General features: G+C 39.9%; 1 protein-coding gene across 5 annotated transcripts in view; it reads left to right on the forward strand.

Moving 5' to 3' along the window:
• Positions 1 to 26,147, forward strand: part of CABCOCO1 (ciliary associated calcium binding coiled-coil 1) — a 73,838-nt gene that overhangs the window by 28,779 nt on the left and 18,912 nt on the right. The window contains exon 6 of one of the 5 annotated variants that reach the window (XM_050958343.1): positions 8,145 to 8,512. The exons of the other annotated variants lie outside the window; for them this stretch is intronic. Coding sequence (XP_050814300.1) covers positions 8,145 to 8,282 — 138 coding nt within the window. The 3' untranslated portion in view covers positions 8,283 to 8,512. Of the gene's footprint in view, positions 1 to 8,144; positions 8,513 to 26,147 lie in introns of those variants that run through there. 5 annotated transcript variants of the gene reach the window in all.

The raw sequence follows: 26,147 nt of genomic DNA on the forward strand, positions 1-26,147 counted from the left end.
TGTAAAGCTCATTTCTGAATGGCTAAAATCAATTATCTGAGTCAGAATGCGGCTTTTCAGTAATGGAACAGTGAATAAATGTCAGCTAAACCAATGTCTACTAGCCAAAATGACACCATCTTCCTTATTAATCATTTAGTGCAGTAGGGATAAAAGCACTGGAAAAGAGCACTGTCATGAATAAATGTCACCCAGTTTGCCTTGGCATTTATCTAGTATCAGGACACAATTATCCTGTAATATTCAAATCCATCTTTAAAATAAACTTATGGGGTGAAGCATTCCAGTGATGATTCTCCATAGCAACAAATCTAATTTACAAAAATTTCACCACAACAAAAATTTGCACCGGTTTTGAACTTGGAACTTCCTCCGATCATCTTGTGTATTATATGCCTGCCTGTCTGTCTCTTTTAGACTGTAAGGTCCTGTGGCACCACTTATGTGATCTTCTTTGTATTGTACAGCTCCGACCACACTTCAGTGCTTAATAAATATTGATAGTTATATATTGTTTTCTTTGCTTTCTTACACTCACTCTAATAAGCTATAATTTAAAGCTTTCCAGCTATTCAATAAGTAATTTTCTCTAAATGCAAATATCTAAGTATTTGTGCAAACATGTCCTGTGATGGGAATCAGGCCCATTATATGACTGAAGGTCTCCGCTTTCAACATGATTTCATTTCCAGATTTTATCTGGAAAGCAGTATATCACCTAGTGCCCCATGTTCCTGCAGTCCCTTAGACAACCAAGTAGGCTGTCTGCCTCCATTAATATTGCCTACAGGCACAGTCATGCTTCAAGCCTATTGGGCTGTGGTACCTCTAACAACAAGAGCCCAACTCAAAGCTCATCGCCCATAGAAGGCATATAAGCCCTCCTGGTGGATGTGCCCCATACCTGTGTTCATTAATGAGCTCTGTTTCCAGCAATGCTAATACTGACGTCTGCCCTAGATCTCTTCAGTGGCCAGTCTGAGCTTGAGTTTGGTATTTGGGGCTAAAACAATTTCCTTACTGAACAGTTGTGACAGATGTGGAAAAGGGCAAGCGGTCTAAAACTCTCCCATCCACATAAGGGTTCTCTCCAAAATGGGGGAATCACTAAAACATATACACCACTGCCCTCAACTGGATAGAATCGGGTGGTCTCAGTTTTGTTTTGTAAGCCCTCTGCTGCTAGCAGCTGATGGAAATACTCTATTAGCTCAAGTGGGAAGAGCCTCTTGTTTTCGAGCTAGAGGATCTAGGTTCTGACCTTAGAGCTGCTGCGAGGTTCTGAATGGTCGTAACTATGACACGGCTAGGGGGATATGGATTAGTTAACGTTATATCCATTTTACAGATGTAGAAACGGAGATAAATCAGATAAGTGACTTGCTTCAGGTTACACAGCATGTCAGAGTTGGGAACAGTACCCATATCACCTGACTAAAAGCCTAGAGTTCTAACCCCAACACATGCTTCCTCAAAAGAGACATCATTACAACAAATCAGAACTGAGAGAATTTTATAACAGAGATCCTTTTAGGGAAATTGAAACGTGTAATTCCCAGAAGAAACTTGGAGCAATAGATTATAGGACTACTAAAGTTTATTTTTCTCTAATGCAAACAATTGTACAGTATTCCAAGTCAGATTTCATTTCTGATCTTTCACTGCAGTTATTGCTAAGTGACCATGTTACTACTTGTGTAGAACCAATCAGGCTAGAAATGGAGAATTAATCAAGGAGGTTAAATTATTCATACATTATCCCTGGTCATGCCAATTAACAAAATTTCAGTTACATAAATACAACTCATAATTAGTGGTCCTGCATGGTCCGACTAATATTATAATATACTATATTTTTTATGACAAAAGCATAATAGAACCAACTCTTTAAAGGGAAGACTGCATTTGGTGGTTTATTTAAAAAACACTGGTCATTATATGTTTTTGTTCTATATTTTCACTTCAGCTAAAGTATTTTGAATAATATTGGCTGAGGTGATTATGTTGATTAGGAATAAAGGTCAAAACTGAAAGAGATGAATGGTTTGTCTGGTAAGGTGATAAAACACACAGCATGCATATTACCAAGTTTGGTGACTTTAGGCTTGCCTGTCCATTACTACTTCTTCACTCCAACTCTACAAAGACTGAAAAATTGGATATACATGTATGTCTTTTGAATGACAGAGAATGACAGAGGGGTGTAAATTTACAGGATAGTTGTGTAAATGCCTTCAGTTTTTGTTTTTAACCAGTATATGAATGTTCCTCTTAGAAACAGTGTTGTTGTTATATGGTAGCTTCCCCCTTTGGGTATAGAAAGAAGTTCTAATAAGAAAATGGGTCAAATCCGTGGCTGAGGCAAATCAGCATAGCTCCATTGATGTCAATGAACTCAGTGTCAAAATGGTAGCACTATGAATTTTCTGGACTTAATATTTAAATGATTTTGGCATGTAAATATGAGTTTAATTTGGATGTACAGTTGTATACACAAAATGACATTTGTTCATGCAGATACCGGATTTGTACATGCAATTGCTGTATAAATTATTTACAAAGTAGTTTCTCAATTCTGCAGTGAAAACTTATGGGGCAGATTGTTGTGCCCTTCAGAGCTCATTGCAGTCTCAGAGCCTAGGTGTGCAAATACAAAACTTACACTAACCTACCACCTTTAACTTCACAAGATTTTCGTTCAGGTGTTGTTTTCCCCGTACCAAGTCCAGAGATTTCACTATCTAGTTTGTGATTGAATGTACTTATACTAGCCTGCAAATTCAGAGAGAGCAAGTAGGGTACCAGACTAAATCTTGATGTACAGGGATTCAGTGGAGCAGTTCCCATTAACACACATTAGATCTCATAAAGATTTAAATTGTTAATACATGAATTGTGTAGAAGTTTTTATTATTTTCTATTTCTGTCTTCAGTTAATTTATTTTACTTAGATAGGATGATATATTACAGCATGTCTTGTAATATTTTTCTACAACATTTACAAATTGTTCTTTACACAGTACATGTTTTTGCTGCTCTCCGTAGTGTATATTTGGATGGAATGAGTCTAAAGTCTTTTGGGATGATGTCTGCTTTGAAACATTTCCTAATAAAAATAATGTGGTTGGTAAATCTAGTTTTATTCCTAGCTGCTCCAGCCAGCACGATGGAGTAATCTGCTATTTTATGGTCCAGATGACTAGCTGAGTTTCACTTCTTGAAGTAGTACTATATGATATCATTTTCTTTAAAGATATCATAGTGGGTCAGGTTACAATAACAATATTTAAGATTAAATTTAATGGCAGTGCACATTCAATATTATAGCAGTTGCTAGATATCACCCAGTACAGTTAGAGTTTCAGAACGATTTCCATTATAATGTCCTTTTTCTGTGTGCTCCTGGCTTTCAGAAACATTAAGCTTTTGGGGCTGAATTTATCTAAGGTTTCTCTCTACCCAAATGTGTGGGTTTTTATTTTGTTTTATTTTTTTTAAGTTTGAACATTATCTTTTCTGAGTTGGAGTTTGGGGGCGGGGAAGGGGAATATGCTTTTTATATTGTAAAAACTTCTTCTACAACTTTTTTAGACAAAGCTACTCTGAAAGAGCTGAAGTTTGAAACTTGATATTGACATAGAACTAGTGCCCTTTGATTGGGGTGAGAAATGATTTTGATTAATGAATTCTGACATTTTGAACTGAACATTTGCACACATTTACACACTAAACATGTATATTAGAAAATTTCCTTAAGCATATAGGACGTCTGCTCTGCCCCACAGTTTGGAGTACTGGACTTTGAATAGCAGTGCACACCAAAGTGCTGCACTGTAACTCCCATGCTTGGATGCTGTGGGCATGAATGTAAAGGTTCCTAGTTTGCATGAACGTAGTCCCCTTCAAACAGGACTACATCAATGTGCAGTAGGAACGTTTTAAGTTTTCACCAGCAGCATCCACATAGGGGAGTTACAGCACAGCACTTGGAAGCACACTGTTATTCACACCTCCGTAGTCTGAACCTACCAGACAGCATTGACCTGCCCTAAAGTTCACACTTAGGGGCACAGTGATTAGCTAGTTGAATGCACACTTTTCAAAGCTTGCTGTCTTTCTTTAAATGTTCATGTCTTCACTTGACTTTGTTTTGTACGTATCACTTCAGCCAAAACATCAAAGCAAATTAAGAAAGTACATTCAGTAGTTTTACTGTACTACTATGATTGTTTAAAGCTAGGAGGTTGCACACTTTGTAGCTTGTGTAAGCTGAGCTTCTTGTATGTTCTGCGTATCCTTGCATTCCTCCATTCTCCACCACAGACACCCTGTTTGCCACGCCCTGTTTTTCAACTATGCCCTGCAACTCCTGCTAACCTCCTCTCTGCTAGGGTCTCTATGTGCCCCTCATCCAGGGTCTCCCATATCAGGGTCTCCTCTTCTCCCCCATACCAGAGCTCCTTACACACACTCATCCCACCTTCCCCCAGGCCCTCCATTTCCTTCCATGGCAGGATCTGTGTGTGCGCTTTACCCCTCTTCCCTCCCAGGTAGGGGCTCTGTGTGCCCCCCCCTTTCCTGTTGTCAGATCTCTCCAATCTCGCCTCATCAGGAGGTTCTATGTTCCTTCTCCATCATGGCAGGGGATTTGTATGCATCTCATTCCCATTTTTCCCACCCTTCCCTCCTTCTTCCCGTATCAGGATATCCCAATCTCTCCCCCACCAGAGGTACTGTGTGCCCCACATTCCCTCCTTCCCTGCCATGCGAGGGGTTCTGTGTTTCCCCCCTGCCTCCATTACTGTGGTCCCCATTCTCCGTCTCCCATACCAAGGGTTCTTTGTGCCCCCTTCCACCTATTCTAGGGTTTCCCATTCTCCCTCATCCCCATGCTGGGGCTGTGTGCACACATTCCTTTTCCCCTTCTCACCATTTCCTCTTCTCTGTCCCATTCTTCCCCCTCCGCCCCCCAATTATTATTTTTTCTGTCTGAGAGAGAAATCATTCAATGTGTCAGCATGTAAACCTCTATTGGAAGAAGAAGCAATGATTGTTATAAGGGTAGTAGTATGCTGGAATGTGTTAATGGCTGACATCAGCTAGTTAATTGATCTATATATAATTGCAGAGGTGTTTGAGGCTATGGCTGTGGTGAAGAGCTAGCAGGAGTTTCATGTGTCCACTGTCACCCTTCCAGTTTTTCTAATTTTTCTCCAAATCAGTATGAATTCTGGCCATTGATGCCTAAAATACTCCCTGAACTTTTGGATTTGATTAAATGCAGCATTTAAAAGTTATTGAGTTACTGACAGAGAAGTGCTGTTGAGTTTAGTGCAAGCCCTTCACAAGCTTGGCAGTACTTTATTGACCAGGAGACCTTTCCAATGGTGAAGCTAAGTGGCTCGGGGTAAAGTGATTGAGTACGAATTTTGTTTGCCTCTGTAGTGTTTCTGAATGGGTTACTTTGTGTCCTTTGGCATTCTTAATGGTTTTCTTGACTAGTTCTATAATTAAATAGAGCTGCGCAGGGGACAGTAATTATCTTTTGTGGAGGTGCTCCACCCACCGCTAATTATTTTTCATACACTAGTCAAGTAAAACAACAAAAATGCCCCCAAAATACAGTAACCCATTCAGAAGGCGGTGGGAGACGTGGCTTCCAGGTTCTTGGCTCCCTATTAGCCTTCCTGCTGAAGAGGCAAGCAGATGAGCTACGAGGAAACCAGACAGGTTTCAAAATCTGCCTGGTTTCGAGCAGAATGTCATGTAAATAGCATCATTTCTGTGAAACATTTCACTTTGGATGAATCAGCAAATTCTGACAAAAATGTTTTGTCAATTTTTCCAACCAGCTCTTAAAAAAAAAAAAAAAAAGGAAATAGTGAGGAATCTGTCAAAAAGACCAGAAACATCTTATTTGAATCTAGAATAAGACATCAGTATTCAGTTAAAATGCCTCAGCAAGGACAGCGTGGGTGAACAAATTGTTCAAGGGGATATAGTCTTTCACATTAGGTCACCAGTTCAAATTCAGTCCAAGTTTTAGTGATTGAGAGTTGATACCATCTGCTTGCCATTTGGCATCCAGTGTGATATCATTTGATGGTTACAGTCCAGCCTGCAAGGCCAAGTGTACACATTGCAGATATCACCACCACAGTTGTTGCTAGTTGGCAATTAGACCTAGGCAATTACTGCACACAAAGATTCATGAACATTTGTTGTAATGGAAGTCATGAATTTGCGTAACTGCTTTTCTGACTCCCATTTACTTGCTTTTCATGCGAATTTGTGCAACAAAAATTGTGTTCACAAAAATGTTTCTGGAACTGGAAAGTGTTATGGTTACTCATGCAAATACATCTTCACATGTGAATATCCATATGACATGTTTACACAGCCATCTTGAAATCTCATCGTGAATTTGTTGCGAATGGAGAGCTTGACCGTCTTCGCTAAGACAGTATATTGTTTTTTTTAACGATAAATGTTTTTTAGCCTGTGGATATATTTTCATCTCTAACAACCTTTACCCATTTAGCTATTAAGAGTTAACGGATTCTTCATATTTTAAATAATAAGATAGTTTTTGCTACCCTCTTAAAATGCTTTAGAAAGTTCAGTGTGTTCTCTAAATTTCATCTCAATATTTATATGTGGTTATATATGGTCATATGTTACAATGGAGAGTTTGTCTACCTAACATTGGATCTACAATCTTTAAGCATTTAATTGATATAATGTTATTTTGATTGCCTATCTCTTGTTTGTAACCTCATCAAAACTCATAACGTGATTTAAATAATCATACTTGCATTTTGTACAGTATGTTCAGTTGATAAGTGCAATAACTTGTATTTTATACATAAACCTTAGTAATGAAAATAGTTTGTTTCAATAAAAAGATAATAAATATAATGAGTAAATATATATATAAATATAAATTATCTTAAAAATAAGAGCCTTCAAAGATAAACAGTTGTGGTCTGTTAACAATCTAGATTGTTGGCAAGTCTTTAAACTCACTAATCAAAACATAAAAAGACAAAGGAAACTTTTTTTTACAATGCAAGAATCCTGAACAAATTTCAAATCCACTTCACCTAACCATGTTTAAAATGTTGCTTTAGAGGGATATATTATTTTCTCTCACTGAGGAGATGAATTTTATAGATAGGGCAGTGAGCTCTGAATAGGGACGGACTTTTCCATCTTTGTTATAATTTATGTATTCTGTTTGTGCAGAGGTCATTTTTGACAATATTCTAATGGTGAACTTTTCAAATTATTTCATGTAATTTTGTTTAAAGGGAAAAAAGTGGGTAGCTTCTTTCAACTTAATTGATATTTTAGCTAAGCTTGAAAATGACAATTCTTTGTATTGGATTGCATTTTTTATCAATTTATAGATATGTAGACTTTTTAAAGGTTTAGTTATGTATATGGAAAATTAAGAAAGCAACCACTTTATCCAGGGCTTTGAACTTCAAATATTTTCACTTTCTGTGTTAATTAAATTTATCAGCCTGCCAAAATATACCTGTGCAATGTTGTTTAAACACCATTGGAGTCCCACTTAACCATTTAAACTGAATGGTTTAAAAATGGGACATAAATAGTACATACTTTTTTGTATAGACTGTCTGCATGAGTGGGACTTTCACCAATAGTGCTAAGTCACAGGCCCCATATATCAAAAGATGGAGGCACATGAATCAAGATAGGCCTTCTGAATGCATTGTGCACCTGGTGTGCAAAGAAGAGGGAACCTGCACCATTAGTACAACAGGGAGCTCCTAGTCTGCCCAAGGAGGAAACTTCATATACATGAGCTCTCTGCCCTATGTGCTGGGAAGTGTTCCAACCTTAGAGCTGTAGTAACCCAAGAGCAGCTCTTTTGATGGGAGGGGAAGGGACTGGGTCCAGATTCTTATACCCTGTCATTGTTGAGAAAAAATTGATTTTTCAGGGAGGTGGTGATAGTAACTGTGGCTTTTGGACTCTCTATTCTTGCCCCAAACTTCTCCATCATTGCCATGGAGGTTGGGTTATTGGGCCGGGCTTGGTCTTAGCTGAAGTCCATTTCAGAATTGTCAGCAAACCTGCCTAATTTCCGGCTTTGGGCATTTCTCTTAGGTTTACAGGACTGTCTGCAAAATCTCAGAGCTTGTAGTGTGATCACAACTACTGCACTCATGAAAGTGGCATGTAGTAGATTAAAGGAAGATGAAAGTTGGGTCTTTGAAGGCAGGCTGAAAAGAAGACATCTCTTGGATCCTTGAACTCCAGTGTTGTCAGAATACACTTAAAGTGGCAGAGATTATTTTCCTGATTTACCCCTTTTCAGTTTCCTATAGTACTCTGGGCATATACAGTTGTTCAGCCAAGTAATCCTGTTCAGTCTGTCCTCAACTGACTTATAACTCACTAGGTAGGAATCTTCTTACCCACTTGCACGTTATTCAGTGTCTCCCCTTACACCTGGTGTTTGATGCCCCTGTATACAGCAATGAGTAGAATCTTTTACTGTGACCCTGGGATGGGGAGATGTTGAGTGGCTGTATAAGCATTATGTGGCCTCCTTGAAGCTGCTTTTGCACTCAACATCTGCTTTATTTGTGACTGCAGAGCCTAGATAGCCTGCACAGCTTCTGGAGGTTCCATGCCATGGATGGTGTTGGGCCAAAGATTGGACCACATCCTGTTCTGAATGTGCCCATTTAAATTCTAGTAACATTTATCCTGTAATATTCAGTATTGTGTTGCATGCTGGTCCTGCTGACCTTTGTGGCAGATTCCGTTCTAACCCCCCCATATAATACTGAGAAAATATGCCGTAGGAGATGATGTTGACACTTTTACAACACATATTTTAGGGCCCACACTTTTTATACTATTTATTTATACAAAAGTCCTATTTCCACCACCTGAGATATCCTGTAGGTGTCAAGACTTTCATTGGCTTTCTATTCTGCCTAAAGAGCAGTGCCTGCTGTATACCATGGTAGTGGGTCAGTGGTGTATTTGAATGCAGGTTGCAAATACAGCATGGGAATTTCTTTTTGAACTACACAGTATAAGATAATAGCATAATTCTTAAGCAATAGATGTATAGATTGCACAGTATTCTACTTCCACTGAGTCAAGACAATACAAATGTGGTTTTAGGCTTTTGAAAGCATTCTATGCTGAATTTTGGATTGGCAAAACTTCCAGTAGTTTTGGACACTGGGCAGTTGGAATTCATGACTGTGTCTCATAGACTCAGACTTTAAGCCATTTAATGCATTTTATGTGTTGCACATACAGGCTTGGGGGATGTTGACATGTGCAACATTGGAAAATGTACTTAGGCTCCATATTAATTAAGCTTTGCCTCTTGTTTCTTTTTTAAAAAAAAGGAGCTGGGGTGAAAGGGTCACTTCTTAATTCTTATAGTTCTTTGAATATCTGCTGAATACTCCCACTTATTTTTTCTCACATAGAATTCCTTTAGTATTCATGATGTCCATTTATCATTTTAATTTTTATCTGTTATACATTCAGGCCCCTTAATGATTCTTCTTTGTTCTAACAAAGAAATTTTGCTATCTTTTGTATTCTCCACGAGTTAGGAATTAGTTGAAGATTTACCTTTGGAAAAATGCTAAATTACCTGTAATGATGTAACTTCAAAGGAAGTATTTAATGTAGTTCTACTCTGACCCATTCTTATTATTGGAGATTATATATATGTATTTTTTTTAGTATTACTATTGTCCCTGCTGACCCAGATTAAAGGAACTGATGGCTAGAGGCAAGGTTGCCTTTTTTTTTTTTTAACTCTTTTACCAGAGGTGCACTATAGTGCCCTCATGTGGGAATTCTAAACACATAATTACATTCCAGTCTCTCTGAGAATGGGAGCTCTGAGGCAAATCCTGTTCACACTAGTCATGAGAATAGTTCCCAAAAGTATTTTACTTTTTGTCCTTTTCTGCTGCATTTGCAAACAAAACTATCTGAATTACTACTAAAATGTAAAATAATCCCCTTTTCATTGGAGTCCTAAAATAGCAAAATGCAATGAGAGAGGTTAAAAACAGAATATTAGGCTTATCTCTGCATTTCCTAGCTTCTGCTGGTGTAACTCATATTTCTGCTATTATTAATGGTATTTTTATTGCCCTATATTTAATAGGCTCTCTTTGTTCTTATCAAACCTAAATTAAATGGTAAGTAATAAAGGAAAAAGAGTACACCATCAAAGTACTAGAAGTAATTGGTCAGCCCAAGCATTGCTAGAGCTATGTAGTGAGTTGGGGGGACAAAACAGGGCTTTGGTGTCAGTCATAAAGTTCATAGTCTTTAAAACTGACAGTGAAAACACATAGCTACTTTAGCATATATTTCTGTGAATTTAAATGACAAATTATTGTATATATTGAATATCAGAGCAATAGAAAAATCATACACCATGGGTAGACTTTATTAATTTCAGATGCAGATGACAGACATTAGACAAGCTTAGAAGTCTGACAGACTGAGTTTTGGTGTTTGACTACTGCAAGAGAAAATGAAAATTTGTCTTTTTGTAGATTATTTTTCTCCTTCGTAGTACAGTGTACATTAAATAAATACATATGAAATGTACACATTAGAATAAAATTTAAGTCTGGAATGATGCAACTTATGTGGAGAAAAGATTTCAGAAGGATCGTACAAGAAATACAGCCTCTAAGACATAGTATATCAAATATAATAAAATGGGGGAAACTGGATTGCTCAGGGAATTAATATTGAGATTATAGGGTCTTTCTCTTCTTAGTCACCATTTTGAATATGGAGTAACTGTTTAGCAGACTATGTGAAATGAGCTGCTTTCCACTTACTTTCTAATAAACAAAGGTCTTTTTTTAAAAAAAAGCTGCTCTCACCAATTTGCTAACAGACAATGAAATTTGGAAACACGGGAATTGCTTGGCCATGATGGTGCCTCCAAGATCATTCTGTACAGGACAAGTGAATTTTTTTTTCCTAATTCTCTCTGTACTCTTCCCACATGTTGTGGGTGTGAGCACAGAAGGATTAGTGTGAATATTAACAAAATGCATCATACGATGTGACATTTACCCAGGTGCACAGGACCCACATAAGACTGTGCGGGGTGGAGGCGAAAAGGACTGCTGCACTTCCTGGGCATCAGTTAAGGGTGTCTCTGAGGCAGCTCCGGTAAGGGTCGCACAGTTTATGGTGGTGGTGGGGAACCAGACTCTGGAGAGTCTCTTGGAGAGCCAGCGGGCCCAAACCCCTGCATGCTGTTCCTCATAGACTGGAAGGAAGAGAGGCTGTGCAGGGTTTGGGTTGCAGCCTCACAGCTTGTCTGTGGGTTGTGTGAATTTTATCTTCCATTGTCTGGTTTAGCATGCTGCACAAAGCCCAGATTACACAGGATTTGTATGGGGAGAGATGAATTTCACCCACTATTGCAGCTATTTAGGAAAACTGAGTATTCAACAAGGATCCAACTGTGCCACCATCATTCACGTTGACTAGTATCTTACCCCATGAGTAGTCCCAACCAGGGGCAGCTACAGGCACCAGCGCAGCACGTGCTTGCCTGGGGCAGCAAGCTGCGGGGGGTGGCCTGCCAGTTGCTGTGAGGGTGGCAGTCAGGTGGCCTTCTGTGGCATGCCTGTGGGAGGCCCACCAGTCCCGCGGCTTCACTGGCAATTCGGCGGCGGGTGTGCCGAATCCATGTGACTGGGGCGGATCTACCGCAGAAACGCCGCTGAAGGCCGCCTGACTGCCATGCTTGGGGCAGCAAAAAACATAGAGCCGGCCCTGGTCCCGACAATGTCAGCGGCTGTTTGCAGAGTAAATTCCTGTACTAACTTTGTGAGTAAAGGTAGCAAAATGAGGCCCCACGTTAGAATCCTTACAGATAATTTAAACACAAGGATGATCTCACAAGAATGCAAAGATCCCTAGTTTATAGTCTCTCAGTGCAGCTTTTTACTAGTGCAGCTTTTTGCTCAGGATAGGAGAAAGTGGTGTAGTAGTTTCTTTATAGGTCAGTCCTGAAGAATACCTCATATTCCAAACATTTTTTTATTAATTTGTATTATTTATTTCCAGCTGTAACAGAGTGGCTTGCCCCTTAAGTTTCGGAGGCCTGGGGCCAGCGAGCTCTGATTACTAAGGAGGCGTATCTGGGAGAGAGGAGACCATTTCCCCATAAATATCATCAGGAAGCTGCATGGAGGGGGGAAGCATAGGATACTGTGGGGAATGAGAGGGGCTCCTACAGGAAAACCCTGACAACCAAGGGGATTTGGGGGCCAGAGCTCAGTGAGCAGGAGACTGCTGTGAGAAACCCTGAGTGGGTTTGGGCTTGGAGGCCAGTGCTAGAAGGCTGAGCTCCAGCTAGGAAGAGATGGGAGGATGGGCTGTGAGAACATACTGGCACAGAAGACGACACCGGAACTAAATATTGACTTTTTGGTTGTTACGGATTTTCTTGTGGGATCCTGAAGATTAAGTTCCGTTTCTGTTATTAAGCCAGCCACTGACGGGTGTGGTAGTAACCCAGAAACAAGCCTTTCTGCAGTTCTTAAGGAAACCTGAAGGGGGGAGAAACAGAGGCAGGATGCCGCTGAGTGACCTCTGGCCATGAGGGGGTGCTCAATAACAGTAACCCCATTACATCAGCATTAAATTAAAGTAACTGTGATGTTTAGTTTTCAACATTAAAAGAATGTTGCAGTAGAATTTATAGTAGAAATTATATTTGTTATTATACATGTGTAGCATTTAAATTCTTCTTGGATAGACTAAAGTAAATTTCAAGTAATGGCAAGTAAATTTAAATAACAGAGCCATAATTAAAGACTTTCATGCCTTTGAAAATATTTTAGCCCTGATTCTTTCTTTCCTTGCCCCCTGATTTTTACTGGCTTTATTTATCCATGATCAAGGGAGCAGAAGTATACTGCTATTGCAGTATTTTTTAAACAGAACAGTGCCAGAATGAAATATTTGTCTGTGTATATTTGCCAACTTGTTTTTATTCTTTTCCGCCCCCACCACTGCTGATTGGTGCATTGGATGAAGGACAGTGCAAAATTAGTACAGCAGGAAACTTTGAGATGTTTAAATAACTTCTGCAATAGAAGTAGGCTTTTTAACTAATTTGAGTGAAGTTACTATATTTCCAGAGTGTTGTAAAACTGAGACAGGAGAGCTGGATGCCAGTGTTAACAAAAATAGAATTCACCAAATTCTTTATGGCTGTGTTTAACCTCTGTTCCTTTAATCATATGCACAGCAGAGGAAAGGGATGTGCTAAAACAATTTGTTATGTATAAAGCAGCGGACATTTTTAGCTACAAACCACACTGCCAGTTGGAAGCAAACAATAAGGCCAAATTTATTTAATTTTTTTAATGAATTGTGAGCTAAGTGGTCCTTTTAATTACATTAATCGGGCAGGCTTCCTCATTGCAAGCCTTAGGGCTAGAAGTGCAATTTAAATCCTTTGTACTAAATATGTCAAAACTTTTGAAATAGATGCAATGGTTTAACATTTGCTTGATTTATATTTCACTAACACACACAATTTTTATAATTCAACTTTTATCACTGCAATGTGGTGCCGTGACAAAATAAAGGGAACAGTAGTTTTGCATAAGTGTTTATATAATACATGAAATGTATATAAAACTGGACCAGCATAGGGCACTAGATTACTCAGGCAATTAATATTGATCTAGAGCCTTTCATCTCAAGTCACTGATTCAAGCCCAGATGAGTAGTGATTGAAAGTTATTGAAGTCTGAAGCTATTTGGTAACCTATGCAAAATGAATGTGTGGTGTCAGTCAAGATAGAAAAAAGATACAACCAGTCTAGTAGCAGAAAAGAAGGTGGGTGCTGCAGGGGATTGAGAACAGGTGGAACAGAGAGATGGAAGCCTAATATCTTTGTCTCTCTCCCCTCACCTTGGAATCCTAAGCGGCTATACTCTTTTTAGATATGGTCTCATTAGATTTCTTAGCTAGGTAAGATTGAGTTGGGTTGATGCTTGGTTGGAAATTTTCCAACCCCCCCCCCCTCGGGTGTTGTAGTAAATGATTGGTGACAAAATAAATACTGAACCAATATTGTGATTTGGTGATGATAGGCATTGCATGGCAGGATCTGTCCGAGAAGATATAAAAGTGATGTCCTGACCACCTATATTAGCTCAAGGACATAAATCACAAAAGTAAGTGCTAACCACAGTGTCGTCCTGCTATATTCCAAATGAGTAATTCCAGCCTTCCTATAGTAATTCCTCTGTAAATGCAACTGGTTGATGTAGGTATTCACTCTCTCTTCATCTCTTTTTTAATAAAATTAACATGGCTCATATTAAATGGATTAAAAACTGGCTAACTGATATGTCTCAAAATGTAATTAAACAGGGAATCCTCACTGAGCAGGTGTGCTTCTAGTCAGGTCCTGCAGAGATTGGTTCTTGACCCTATCCTATTTCAACATTTTTGCCAATGAAGAAAGAAAAAATCATCACTGATAGTTTGAAGATGGCACAGAAATTTGGAAGAGTGGCAAATAATGAAGGGGACAGGTCACTGATACAGTGATTTGGATCATTTGGTAAACTAGGCTCCAGCAAACAAATATGCATTTTAATATGGGTAAATACATACATCTAGGAACAAAGACTATAGGTCAGGTTATGATTTTTTCACGGAAGTCACGGAATTCATGACTTCTAGCAACCTCTGTGAATTCACCCCTGTAGGCCGGGAGTGATAGGGTACCCTGCCACCAGGGGGACCCCACAGCTCCCCGTGGCCACAGGTACTTGGGGTCTCCCGGAGTTCTCAGCTGCCGCAGCTCCTGGCTGCCGTGAGTGGCGGCGCCACAGCTCCTGGTTGCTTTGGGCAGCAGGGGCTCCCTACAGCTCCAAGCCGCCCCAGGTGGCAGGGGAAAACCTCCTGGCCACCACAGGCGGTGGGGGGCCCCAACAACTCTTGGCCAATGTGGCAGCCAGGGACCTGGGAGCTCCGTGCCGACACAGGCAGCAGGGCCCCCAGAATTCTGAGCTGCTGTGGGCACCAGGGGTCTTTGAGAATTGCCGTGGGTGGCAGGGGCACCATGGAGCTCCAAGCCAGGGGACCCTGGAGCTCCAAGTCCCCACAGGTGGTGGGGGCCCCCAGAGTTCGTAGCAGCCCCCACAGCTGCCCAACCTTTGCAGACAGCGTAGAGACACCATGAATTTTTTTTACTGCCCATGACCTATCAGTGACTTTTACTAAAAATATCCATGACAAAATCTTAACCTTAAATATAGGCCATAATTACAGAATTGGGAAGTATGTGACTCCTGGGAAGCAGTGACTCTGAAAAGGGGTTTTGGTGTCTGATGGATTATCAGCTGAACTCTTGGTCTGATGCTGTGGCTAACAGAGTTATTGCAATCCTTGGATTCATACACGAGAGTTTGAAATCAGAGTAGAAAATCACTCGAAATTGCCCTGTTCTGTTCATTCCCTCTGACACATCTGGCACTGGCTACAGTCAGAGACTTGCTACTGGGTTACAAGGATCATTGGTTTGATACAGTATGGCCATTCTTATGTTCTTAAATTGAAACTAGACAAATTCAGACTGGAAATCAAGTAATTTTTTAACAGTGAGGGTAATTAATCATTGGAACAAATTACCAAGGTCATAGTGGATTCTCCATCACTGACCATTTATAAATCAAGGTTGAATATTTTTCTAAAAAGATATGCTCTAGAAATTATTTTTGTGGAAGTTCTATGGCCTGTGTTATATAGGTTATCAGACTAGATGATCACCTTGGAATCTGTAAATATGAATCTGCTGTGATCATGAAATCATAGAATTTGCAATTCTAAGGAAGGGTAGAAGGGAGTACAGCAGAATAGAGACAATGGATTTCAGGAAGGCGGATTTTGGTAAGCTCAGAGAGCTGATAGGCAAGGTCCCATGGGAATTAAGACTGAGGGGAAAAACAACTGAGGAAAGTTGGCAGTTTTTCAAAGGGACGCTATTAAGGGCCAAAAGCAAGTTATTCCGATGGTTAGGAAAGATAGAAATTGTGGCAAAAGACCACCTTGGCTTACCCTTGAGATCTTGCGTGACCTACAAAATAAAAAGGCGTCATATAAAAAATGGAAACTAGGTCAGATCACGAAGGATGAATATAGGCAAATAACACAGGAATGCAGAGGCAAGATTAGAAAAGCAAAGGCACAAAATGAACTCAAACTAGCTATGGGAATAAAGGGAAACAGAAGACTTTTTATCAATACATTAGAAGCAAGAGGAAGACTAAGGACAGGGTAGGCCCACTGCTCAATGAGGAGGGGGAAACAGTAACGGGAGACTTGGAAATGGCAGAGATGCTTAATGACTTCTTTGTTTCAGTCTTCACTGAGAAGTCTGAAGGAATGTCTAGTGTAGTGAATGCTTACGGGAAGAGGGTAGGTTTAGAAGAGAAAATAAGGAAAGAGCAAGTAAAAAATCACTTAGAAAAGTTAGATGCCTGCAAGTCACCAGGGCCTGATGAAATGCATCCTAGAATACTCAAGGAGTTAATAGAAGAGGTATCTGAGCCTCTAGCTATTATCTTTGGGAAATCATGGGAGACGGGGGAGATTCCAGAAGACTGGAAGGGGGCAAATACAGTGCCCATCTATAAAAAGGGAAATAAAAACAACCCAGGAAACTACAGACCAGTTAGTTTAACTTCTGTGCCAGGAAAGATAATGGAGCAGGTAATCAAAGAAATCATCTGCAAACACTTGGAAGGTGGTAAGGTGATAGGGAATAGCCAGCATGGATTTGTAAAGAACAAATCGTTTCAAACTAATCTGATAGCGTTCTTTGATAGGATAACGAGCCTTGTGGATAAGGGAGAAGCGGTGGATGTGATATACCTAGACTTTAGTAAGGCATTTGATACAGTTTCGCATGATATTCTTATAGATAAACTAGGAAAGTACAATTTAGATGGGGCTACTATAAGGTGGGTGCATAACTGGCTGGATAACCGTACTCAGAGAGTAGTTGTTAATGGCTCCCAATCCTGCTGGAAAGGTATAACAAGTGGGGTTCCGCAGGGGTCTGTTTTGGGACCGGTTGTGTTCAATATCTTCATCAACGATTTAGATGTTGGCATAGAAAGTACACTTATTAAGTTTGCAGACGATTCCAGACTGGGAGGGATTGCAACTGCTTTGGAGGACAGGGTCAAAATTCAAAATGATCTGGACAAATTGGAGAAATGGTCTGAGGTAAACAGGATGATGTTCAATAAAGATAAATGCAAAGTGCTCCACTTAGGAAGGAACAATCAGTTTCACACATACAGAATGGGAAGAGACTGTCTAGGAAGGAGTATGGCAGAAAGAGATCTAGGGGTCATAGTAGACCACAAGCTTAATATGAGTCAACAGTGTGATACTGTTGCAAAAAAAGCAAACGTGATTCTGGGATGCATTAACAGGTGTGTTGTAAACAAGACACGAGAAGTCATTCTTCCGCTTTACTCTGTGCTGGTTAGGCCTCAACTGGAGTATTGTGTCCAGTTCTGGGCACCACATTTCAAGAAAGATGTGTAGAAATTGGAGAGGGTCCAGAGAAGAGCAACAAGAATGATTAAAGGTCTTGAGAACATGACCTATGAAGGAAGGCTGAAGGAATTGGGTTTGTTTAGTTTGGAAAAGAGAAGACTGAGAGGGGACATGATAGCAGTTTTCAGGTATTTAAAAGGGTGTCATCAGGAGGAGGGAGAAAACTTGTTCACCTTAGCCTCCAATGATAGAACAAGAAGCAATGGGCTTAAACTGCAGCAAGGGAGATTTAGGTTGGACATTAGGAAAAAGTTCCTAACTGTCAGGGTAGTTAAACACTGGAATAGATTGCCTAGGGAAGTTGTGGAATCTCCATCTCTGGAGATATTTAAGAGTAGGTTAGATAAATGTCTATTAGGGATGGTCTAGACAGTATTTGGTCCTGCCATGAGGGCAGGGGACTGGACTCGATGACCTCTCGAGGTCCCTTCCAGTCCTAGAGTCTATGAGTCTATGAGTGTAGTGCTAACTGTGATTGGTGTTTAAAGGCATGCTTTCAAGAGGTGACTGCATTCTAGTGATGTGATTTCTTTTTGTAAAGCTTGTGAAAGATTTAGGATCTCTGGATGAAAGGCACTATGTAACATGTCAGTTATTATTATTAGCCACTTTATATTTAGCTGTCCAAAATAACTTGTTTCTGTACAGTTTATTAAGAATATCTTGTTTTTGCCCTTCTAACTATGAATGATTTAAATGAAAATAGCTATTGCCCCACAGGCTGTATACTGTCCTTAAACTAGGTTGAGCATGGGACCCAGGGCTCCTTGGGTGAAATCTTGTCCCTAGTGATGTCAGTGGTAAAATTTATGTTGACGATGATAGAACCAGGATTTTACCCATTATAAAGATCCGCTAGCTCAGTTAGCTGACTGCAGTGTGGCCCCTTCTTGAGTGACCTCACTTGGGAACATTTAGTAAGATAAATATGAATGCAAAAGAAAATTAGCACAATTATACCTGTTAGAACGCTATTAAGTTTTAAAAAACATTGAAGGAAATGGGGTTAGGTGAGGAGAAAATGGATGGGGAGAAAAGCAATGTGAGAGGAGGGGGAATTTATGCAAAAATACAGAAATGGAGGGGAGGCAGGGGACTTGTTTTATGTCCTGGGCCCTGTAACTCCTGAGTACAGTTCTTGTGACCAGATGAAATACTTCTGCAAGGTAATGTTTATTAGAAGATAAATAATTACATTTTAATTTATCCACAAACTGAAAATATTTGGCCATATAGTCATATTTAAAGTGGGGTTTTCCTTTGGCTTTTGGTAATTATTGACAAATAGCTGTCTGGAGCTGTTGAATTCCCCTGAAGTATTAGATCACTTATAGATAATTGCATTGATTTATAATGGGAAAAATTTTTAGCAGATCTTGCTGTCAAATGCTGATATGTAGCTAAGTACACTAAGCCCAATATAAGCATCTGTTGAACTTCCTGAATTTTGGTGTAATGGTCCTATCCATGCTTGTTTTGATTAAGAAGGTATAGTTCAAACGCCTTTTTGAGGGGACTAGATGGCATATGGGGTCAATATATTAACCTATTACTACATGAGAGTAGAGTTCCCTGTCTAGCTATTGTCTGTCACAAAAAGAAAATGAGTTTAGTCTATATAAGACCTCAACTCTATTTTGTGAACATGTCAGTACCTCTCAAATGCTTTCTCTATGGCAGTCTCTGCTTAAGAAATGCCCTGGGCTGAAGCTGTGGAAGTGCTAGGGATCAAAACTAAGGGCTTGTCTGCACGGTGGGGTAATGCACACTTATAGAAGCGTGATTGAGGAGGCCTAGTGGGTTGTGCATTAATTGCTCTGTATAGACCCTGCTGGTGTGCATTAAAAGTTGCTGCATGCTCTTTAATGAAGTATTGTTTCAAACACTACTACACTAAAACACATTAAGGAGCTTTTAATGGATACTACTAGCAGTGTCTACACAGCCCCAGTTAGCGCAACACATTAGTGCGCTTTAGAAATAATACCCCTGTAGTGTGCATTGCTGTTCCTTGGAGACAAGCCTTGAGATGCATTGGCAGTAGCTTGCTTGCACAGCACCACATTATGCCTGGCTCAAATCACTACAATTAATCCTTCACTTTGCAGCATGAATTTTTCACCTCCAAATTTTAATAATACAAATATTCTTGTTGACATAAAAGGTACGTGTTGAAAATTGACGAGATTTTTAGTGTTGTTATGAAGAGAGAACAATAGATGGCCAGCTTTAATTTACAAAAATTCAATGCAACTCACAGTGGCCTACAGTATTTGTGTTTTCTGGGTTTTCTAAAAAATATATGGGTCCAACAAAACTTTTACTTTTAAAAATATTAGTGCATCAGCTATATTGGAAAAGGCTGAAATTGTTCAAATGAGCTCAGTAAAACAATTTGGACTACAATTCCCGGAATGCTCATGAAACTGACGTGCCTACATATTCTTAGTCATAATCCATCATTCCGATTTCAGATCGATGGGTTATGACTTTCTGATGTCAGATCTGTGAGTTAAGGCTTTTTTGAGTACAGCTTGCTATCCAGTTATTGCCTCTATCCATATATTATAAATCATTACTTCTTCACCATGCAGTCAGCAGTTTCTGTTTCCTAACATTCTAATGCATACTTGTTTAGTCTTTGTTATGTTCACAAATGCTGCACGCTGAGAAATCAAAAATAGTGAGTGCTTACCTAGTAGAAAAATAAAACCTCTATCATAACAAAAAGTTTATGGAATATCCCGGGTTCCTATTTCTTATTAAAATAGAGAGAATTAAATTTAGGTTAAAGTAACTCTTCTCCAACCTGCACAAATAAAAACAATAATAAATTAGCACAACAGTTGTGGTAGATATCAGATTTATTTTAGTTCACACAGCTAACTTCTTGCAGGATGACACTTTTTCTGATAAGTGATCTTTATAAGGTAGATCTGCTTCTGATTAAATTTAGAGAGACAAGGTGGATGAGGTAAATCTATTGTTGGACCTACTTCTGTTGGTGAAAGAGAAAAGGTCTGTTGCACCTTCAAGAGCTGAAGAAGAGCTCAAAAGCTTATCTCATTTACCAACAGATGTTGGTCCAATAAAAGATATATTACCTCATCTGCCTTGTTTCTCTAATATCCTGGGACCAACACAGCTACAACAGCATTGCAAACAACAATGGAAGATATCTGATTACATTTTACATTTGCTAGTGTGCTGGTTTAGGTCATACTGCATATGTATCAGTTGCTATTATATTGGAGTCCTGTTAGTTTAATTCCTTATAGAGTAATAAACTTACTTTCAGTGCACAAAATGGTAGAACACAATAGAAAACTGATCTCATAAAAGTACGCATCAGTTACATTAATGTATTTTATATGTGCCAAATCAAAACACTGGCCTTGGAGCACAGACCTTATTAAAAAGAATACCTAGCAAAATAAAAGATCACCTGCAGTCCATACATTAAGTGCAACTGAACCCTGTTGTGTTGTGACCTCAACAGGTTTCTCAAGGTAAGGAGAATTGGACTTAGTCTGTATTTGGATGGGAGAAGTCCAGATTCTACAGCAGCCTGAATTTTCTTTGTTGTTGGTGATTTTTCATTGGGCTGCTTTGCTCTGAATTGCTTGCATGAACACATGTCCAAATGTTGTGCTAGTGGTCACTGTGCTGCTTTTAGAGGGGGCTAAAAGTTAGAGAGGCAGTGTGGTCTGATGAATATAGCACCCAAGACTGGGGTTAGAGTTCTGGCTCCATCACTGACCTGCAGTGCTTTCTCTCCAGAGGCTATAAACAGCTGTAGGTACCAGCAGTTATAAGTTGCGACACAACTCTTTCTGAGCAAGCACATTTACTCTTAAAGTGAAAGCGTTGGAGAGAAGACATTTAAAAACAATAAAAGAACATACACATATGCTAAAAAGCTTTCCAGAGGTCACCCTAACTCCAGTCTTGGGACTAGTAGGTGTCAGTCCTTCAAAACACACAAATGGGTTTTCTTCAGGGTTACAAGTTCATAACTGTCTCATATTCAAAGCCAGACCAACCATGACTAGTTCATTTTTTTTCCCTTATGCAGCTTAGCCTTTGATCTTGGCCTCAGGTGACAGGTGATCAGCCAGAGAAAGGCCCACTCTTCAGGGCATAGCTTCAAAAGGTTGGGGTTTTATATAACCAGAGCTTTGGAATTTGCACTCACATGCCTCTAGATATTTTCCAGGAAATCCACTTCACATATATTGTCCCAAAAAGTCCATTCTTGTGTGGCACATTGTTCAGTGTAGTCCTTTGATCATCTAGGCCTTACTCCACATCTCCTCCCTACAGAGGTTGCATATGATTCTGGCCCACAGTAATATATAAACTTTGCATACAGTAAATGGACCCAGAGATACTTAATTCAATAAGATTTTCAAGGATATTGCAGGAAACTGCTGTATCTGTGACACACACAGATATCATCCACAGAGTGTGCAGAGGTATATACCACAATTGGTCATTAACTACCTCTGTTAACACATCTCAGTTGCATCTGGGTAACTGGTGAGGATGTGCAAGCCATTAAAAACACACGTTGCTTTTCAGATCCCAAGCTTACCTTGAAGTTGGGGGTCAGGAGGTGAGGGGGGGAACTTGTTACTTGTAAATGGAGTAAATTTGACCTGGAAATCTTTGAGACAATAAACCTAAAATGCTGCAAAGCCACTTTTCAGAGAAGAACTACTCTTTAAATATGGTCTGGCTCAGTACACACCTGCTGGCTGAAAGGTCAACCTATAATATGGTTACTTACCACACTTATGTATGGTACATGGGGCCTAAGTATCTATCTTTCTGCCTTCCTTGTTACCTACAGATTTTCAAAATGGTAAAAAATTGTGTGCTAAATCCTGCTCGCAGGATGTCAATGGCAAAAATTTCCTTGACTTCAAATTTCCTGCCAAATGCATTAGACCGTTAGATGGGGACATAACAGTTTATCCTGTACATTAGAGAGTTCATAGATGATCATCAAATCCACCAGCTGCGGCCTGCTCTTTCTGGGCAGCTTGCCAACTTTCTGGCAGTATGTTGACTGGGAAGCAAACGGTGACACACTTTGAGCGAAAAACTTGTATGATGATTTTTTTGTTGTAATATTATTGTTTTTTAAAAATGATAAAAGAGATCAAGATGTGTATCATGATCAAAGCATGCTTCTGTCTGCTTCCCCATCAGCAACTTCTACTTTATTAAAAAAATCAAGATTGTCTGGAAAGTAATCAGCAAAGGTTTGTGCTTTCTCTTCTCTCTGCCAGGAGATGCTGTAAATGAGAAATTTAAAAAGGGGGGTGGGTGGCGTTAAGAGGATGGGAGCTAGTAAAACACCAGTTGACATATGTATTTAAAGAAGACAAGCACTTTAATAATTTAAAGAATGAGTTTAGTTGCAAAAAAAAATTGTTAAAACTTTTAAATCAGCTGCTGATTTCATTCCAATATGAGCTGAGGAGCTGTATATGATGTTCCTATGATATATGTAACCTCCTTCCATGGGAAGAGCTTCTACTAGGGTGGAGTCTTGAGACTAATTTACTGTAGATGGACAAAAACATGTGCCTAGGATATTTCACATCATCAATAACTATTTATTTGTGGTTTTGGAGCCTTATTTCCTAAATGGGGCCTCTTGTCAATCTGTAGTTTTTCCATATGGAGTTCTGCAAGAGAGATAATTTATTAGCATGTATAAATGATATGAGCTCCTGAAAGTAATCCTTGCATGTATAAATGCTGCAAATGATACTATGTGTAAAATTAGAAGCCATGACCTGAAAGTTTGGCCTTTATATTTGGCATAGTTGTTTCTTAGCTTGTGTTGTTTAGTCAAGCTTAAAAATGCCTTAGTCTAATGTGATATATAGCAGCTGCATAGGTGCACTCTGGGATGGATACATTCTGCGAGTTGGAGAAAGAGTATGTTGGTGCAGGAATGAATATTTCTAGCTGATGTAAAAAACAAGCCCAATGTCAATGATGGGAGTTAGCACAGTGGAATTCTGGCCCGTGGTTGGGCTCTTTGGGTATGTCCACATGGCAATTAGAAATCCACACCTAACCCATGCCAGCTGACTTAGGTTCATGGAGGTCGGGCTAAGAGACTGTATAATTGTGGTGCAGATGTTCAGGCTTGGGCTGGAGCCCAGGCTCTTGAACCCTGTGTGGCGGGAAGGTCCCAGAGCTCAGGCTGCAACCCAAACCCGAATGTTTACACCACAATTAACCAGCCCGTTAGGGCTTGTCTACACGTATAGTGCTGCAGCTGCACAGGTGCAGCTGTGCCACTGTCACACCTGTTCAAGATGCTACCTATGCCAACAGGAGAGCTTCTCCCATCGATGTAGGTACACCACCTCCCTGAGAGGCAGAAGCTATGCTGATGGGAGAAGCCCTCCCATCAGCATAGCACTGTCTACAGTGGGAGTTTCCACACCCCTGAATGATATAGTTATACTGACATATGTTTGTAATGTAGGCCAAGCCCCATGAGCCTGAGGCAGCAGGAACGGGCCAGCTGTGGGTGTCTAATTGCAGTGTGGACATATTCCGTGGTGCTAGAATAATACAAATATATAAATAATTTCATACTTTGCCAGTGTTAGATAGGGAAAGGGCTAGAGGAGGAAAACCACATAAGGGAAGGCATTGACAGAGTTCGTCATAAAATTATTATTTTATGTAAATAAAATGTATGCTGGCTTGTCTAGGTTGATAGAGGATTATGTAAAAGGGTGGCAGGGTAACCAAGAGGAATATGATGCTTCTCAAAACACTTTAAACTGGAGTCATTGACATAGGGTTACGGGTCTGTCATTTTGCCTCTGGAGAATTTAGTTTAAATTTTGACTTGGGTCACAACTGAAATGAATGTTGATGGTTTCATTCAAGACACTTATCCACCTGACACAGATTGGCACTCTTGGTAGATAATGCTTAAGACAAATGCAGGACTCCAATAGCAGGGTGCTTCAGCTCAAGAATAAAGTATATTGGCAGAGCTGTAAAGAGAAATCTATTCACTCTCATTTACCCCCTGACCACTCTAGTAGCCATCCCACCTCTTCTTAGCTGCTTCCTGTTTCTTGCTCATTCATCTCACTGAGCCACAACGCAAGCCCTTTTCCCTCCACAAGGCTGACTTACTATTGTGCTTTCCCCATCTTTCCTTTGCTGTCAGCCCCTGCCCCCAACTTTTGCCTGCCTCTAGCTCCACATATGTTCTCTCTCCAACTTCTCTGGCCTGCAGGCTTGACATGACTGGTGTTCCTGTTATGGTTCCCATTTTGATGGTCAGGTTGAAACCCAGCAGCTCTGGTGCTTGGCTTTGTCAGGGATACAGAGCTCTGATAAAGGGAGGATTTGCAGCTGTAGGGAGTGATTCTGAGACCTACATTTCAACACATCCTGTAGTAGGACATTCTCGGTTGAGAGACCTGGTTTTAGCATTCAGTCCCCTTGGCTGTCCATCATAGCCATAGCTGGTATCATTCAGGTAATGATGCGGTGCATTTCTTTTCATTTACATTTGATTAACTGTTTTTGTTTTATGTTTCATTTATCTGGAACTGAAGAGCATAGCTGCCATGGTAATAGTACTTTCAGAATGAGTAAATAATAAATCCTTTTGACATTTTTCCTCCAAAACTGACCATGGTGGAGATACTGCTCTAACTGTAGACACAACTGTCTTCACACCCTGCGTGATCATTTTCTCTGCCAGTTCATCTACCCCCAAGGATACGGATGTGCATTTGATTATGGGCAGGGGTGGTTCTATGTTTTTTGCCACCCCAAGCATGTCAGTCAGATAGCTGCTGCTGCTGAATTGCCATGGGACCGGCGGACCTCCCGCAGGCATGCTGCCGAAGGCTGCCTGACTGCCACCCTCACAGAGACCAGCACGCCACCCCCCCGCGGCTTGCTACCCTTGGCATGTGCTTGCTGCGCTGGTGCCTGGAGCTGCCCCTGATTATGGGGGATGGGGAGGAACATCAAGATTCAGATTTAATCTTGTAATCTTATCCACTTTCATGATCTTATGAAAGTATTTCTCACCTTTGTATGGTTACTGGGTATATTAATTTATAAATCTAAAAAATGCAAAGTCCCTTTAAAGTGTTAAACATAGAGTAGTAAAATATGCATCTAGAACAAGGTATAATTTGTATATATCAAGGGCTTTTTTTCCTGTTAGAGTACAACATTTACTCTATCCAGTCACTAATCTCAAGAGTCAAGGCTTCTGCCTCAGTGCTATGGTGATGCTTGGTTGAACCTTAAATCTTCATAATTTTTTACATCGAACTGAAACTGAAATGTTAATGCTTGAGATTACATGTAACAGGCCTGCAGTGATAAATCATCTGAACATTTAGTTACAAACAAGGATGTCAATAACAAAATCTTTCACTGATAGTCACTTAGAAATCCAAAGAGGCCAACAAAAACAAGTATCTACAAACAC

The sequence above is a fragment of the Gopherus flavomarginatus genome, chromosome 6, assembly GCF_025201925.1.
Source record: "Gopherus flavomarginatus isolate rGopFla2 chromosome 6, rGopFla2.mat.asm, whole genome shotgun sequence".
Classification (NCBI taxonomy): domain Eukaryota; kingdom Metazoa; phylum Chordata; order Testudines; family Testudinidae; genus Gopherus; species Gopherus flavomarginatus.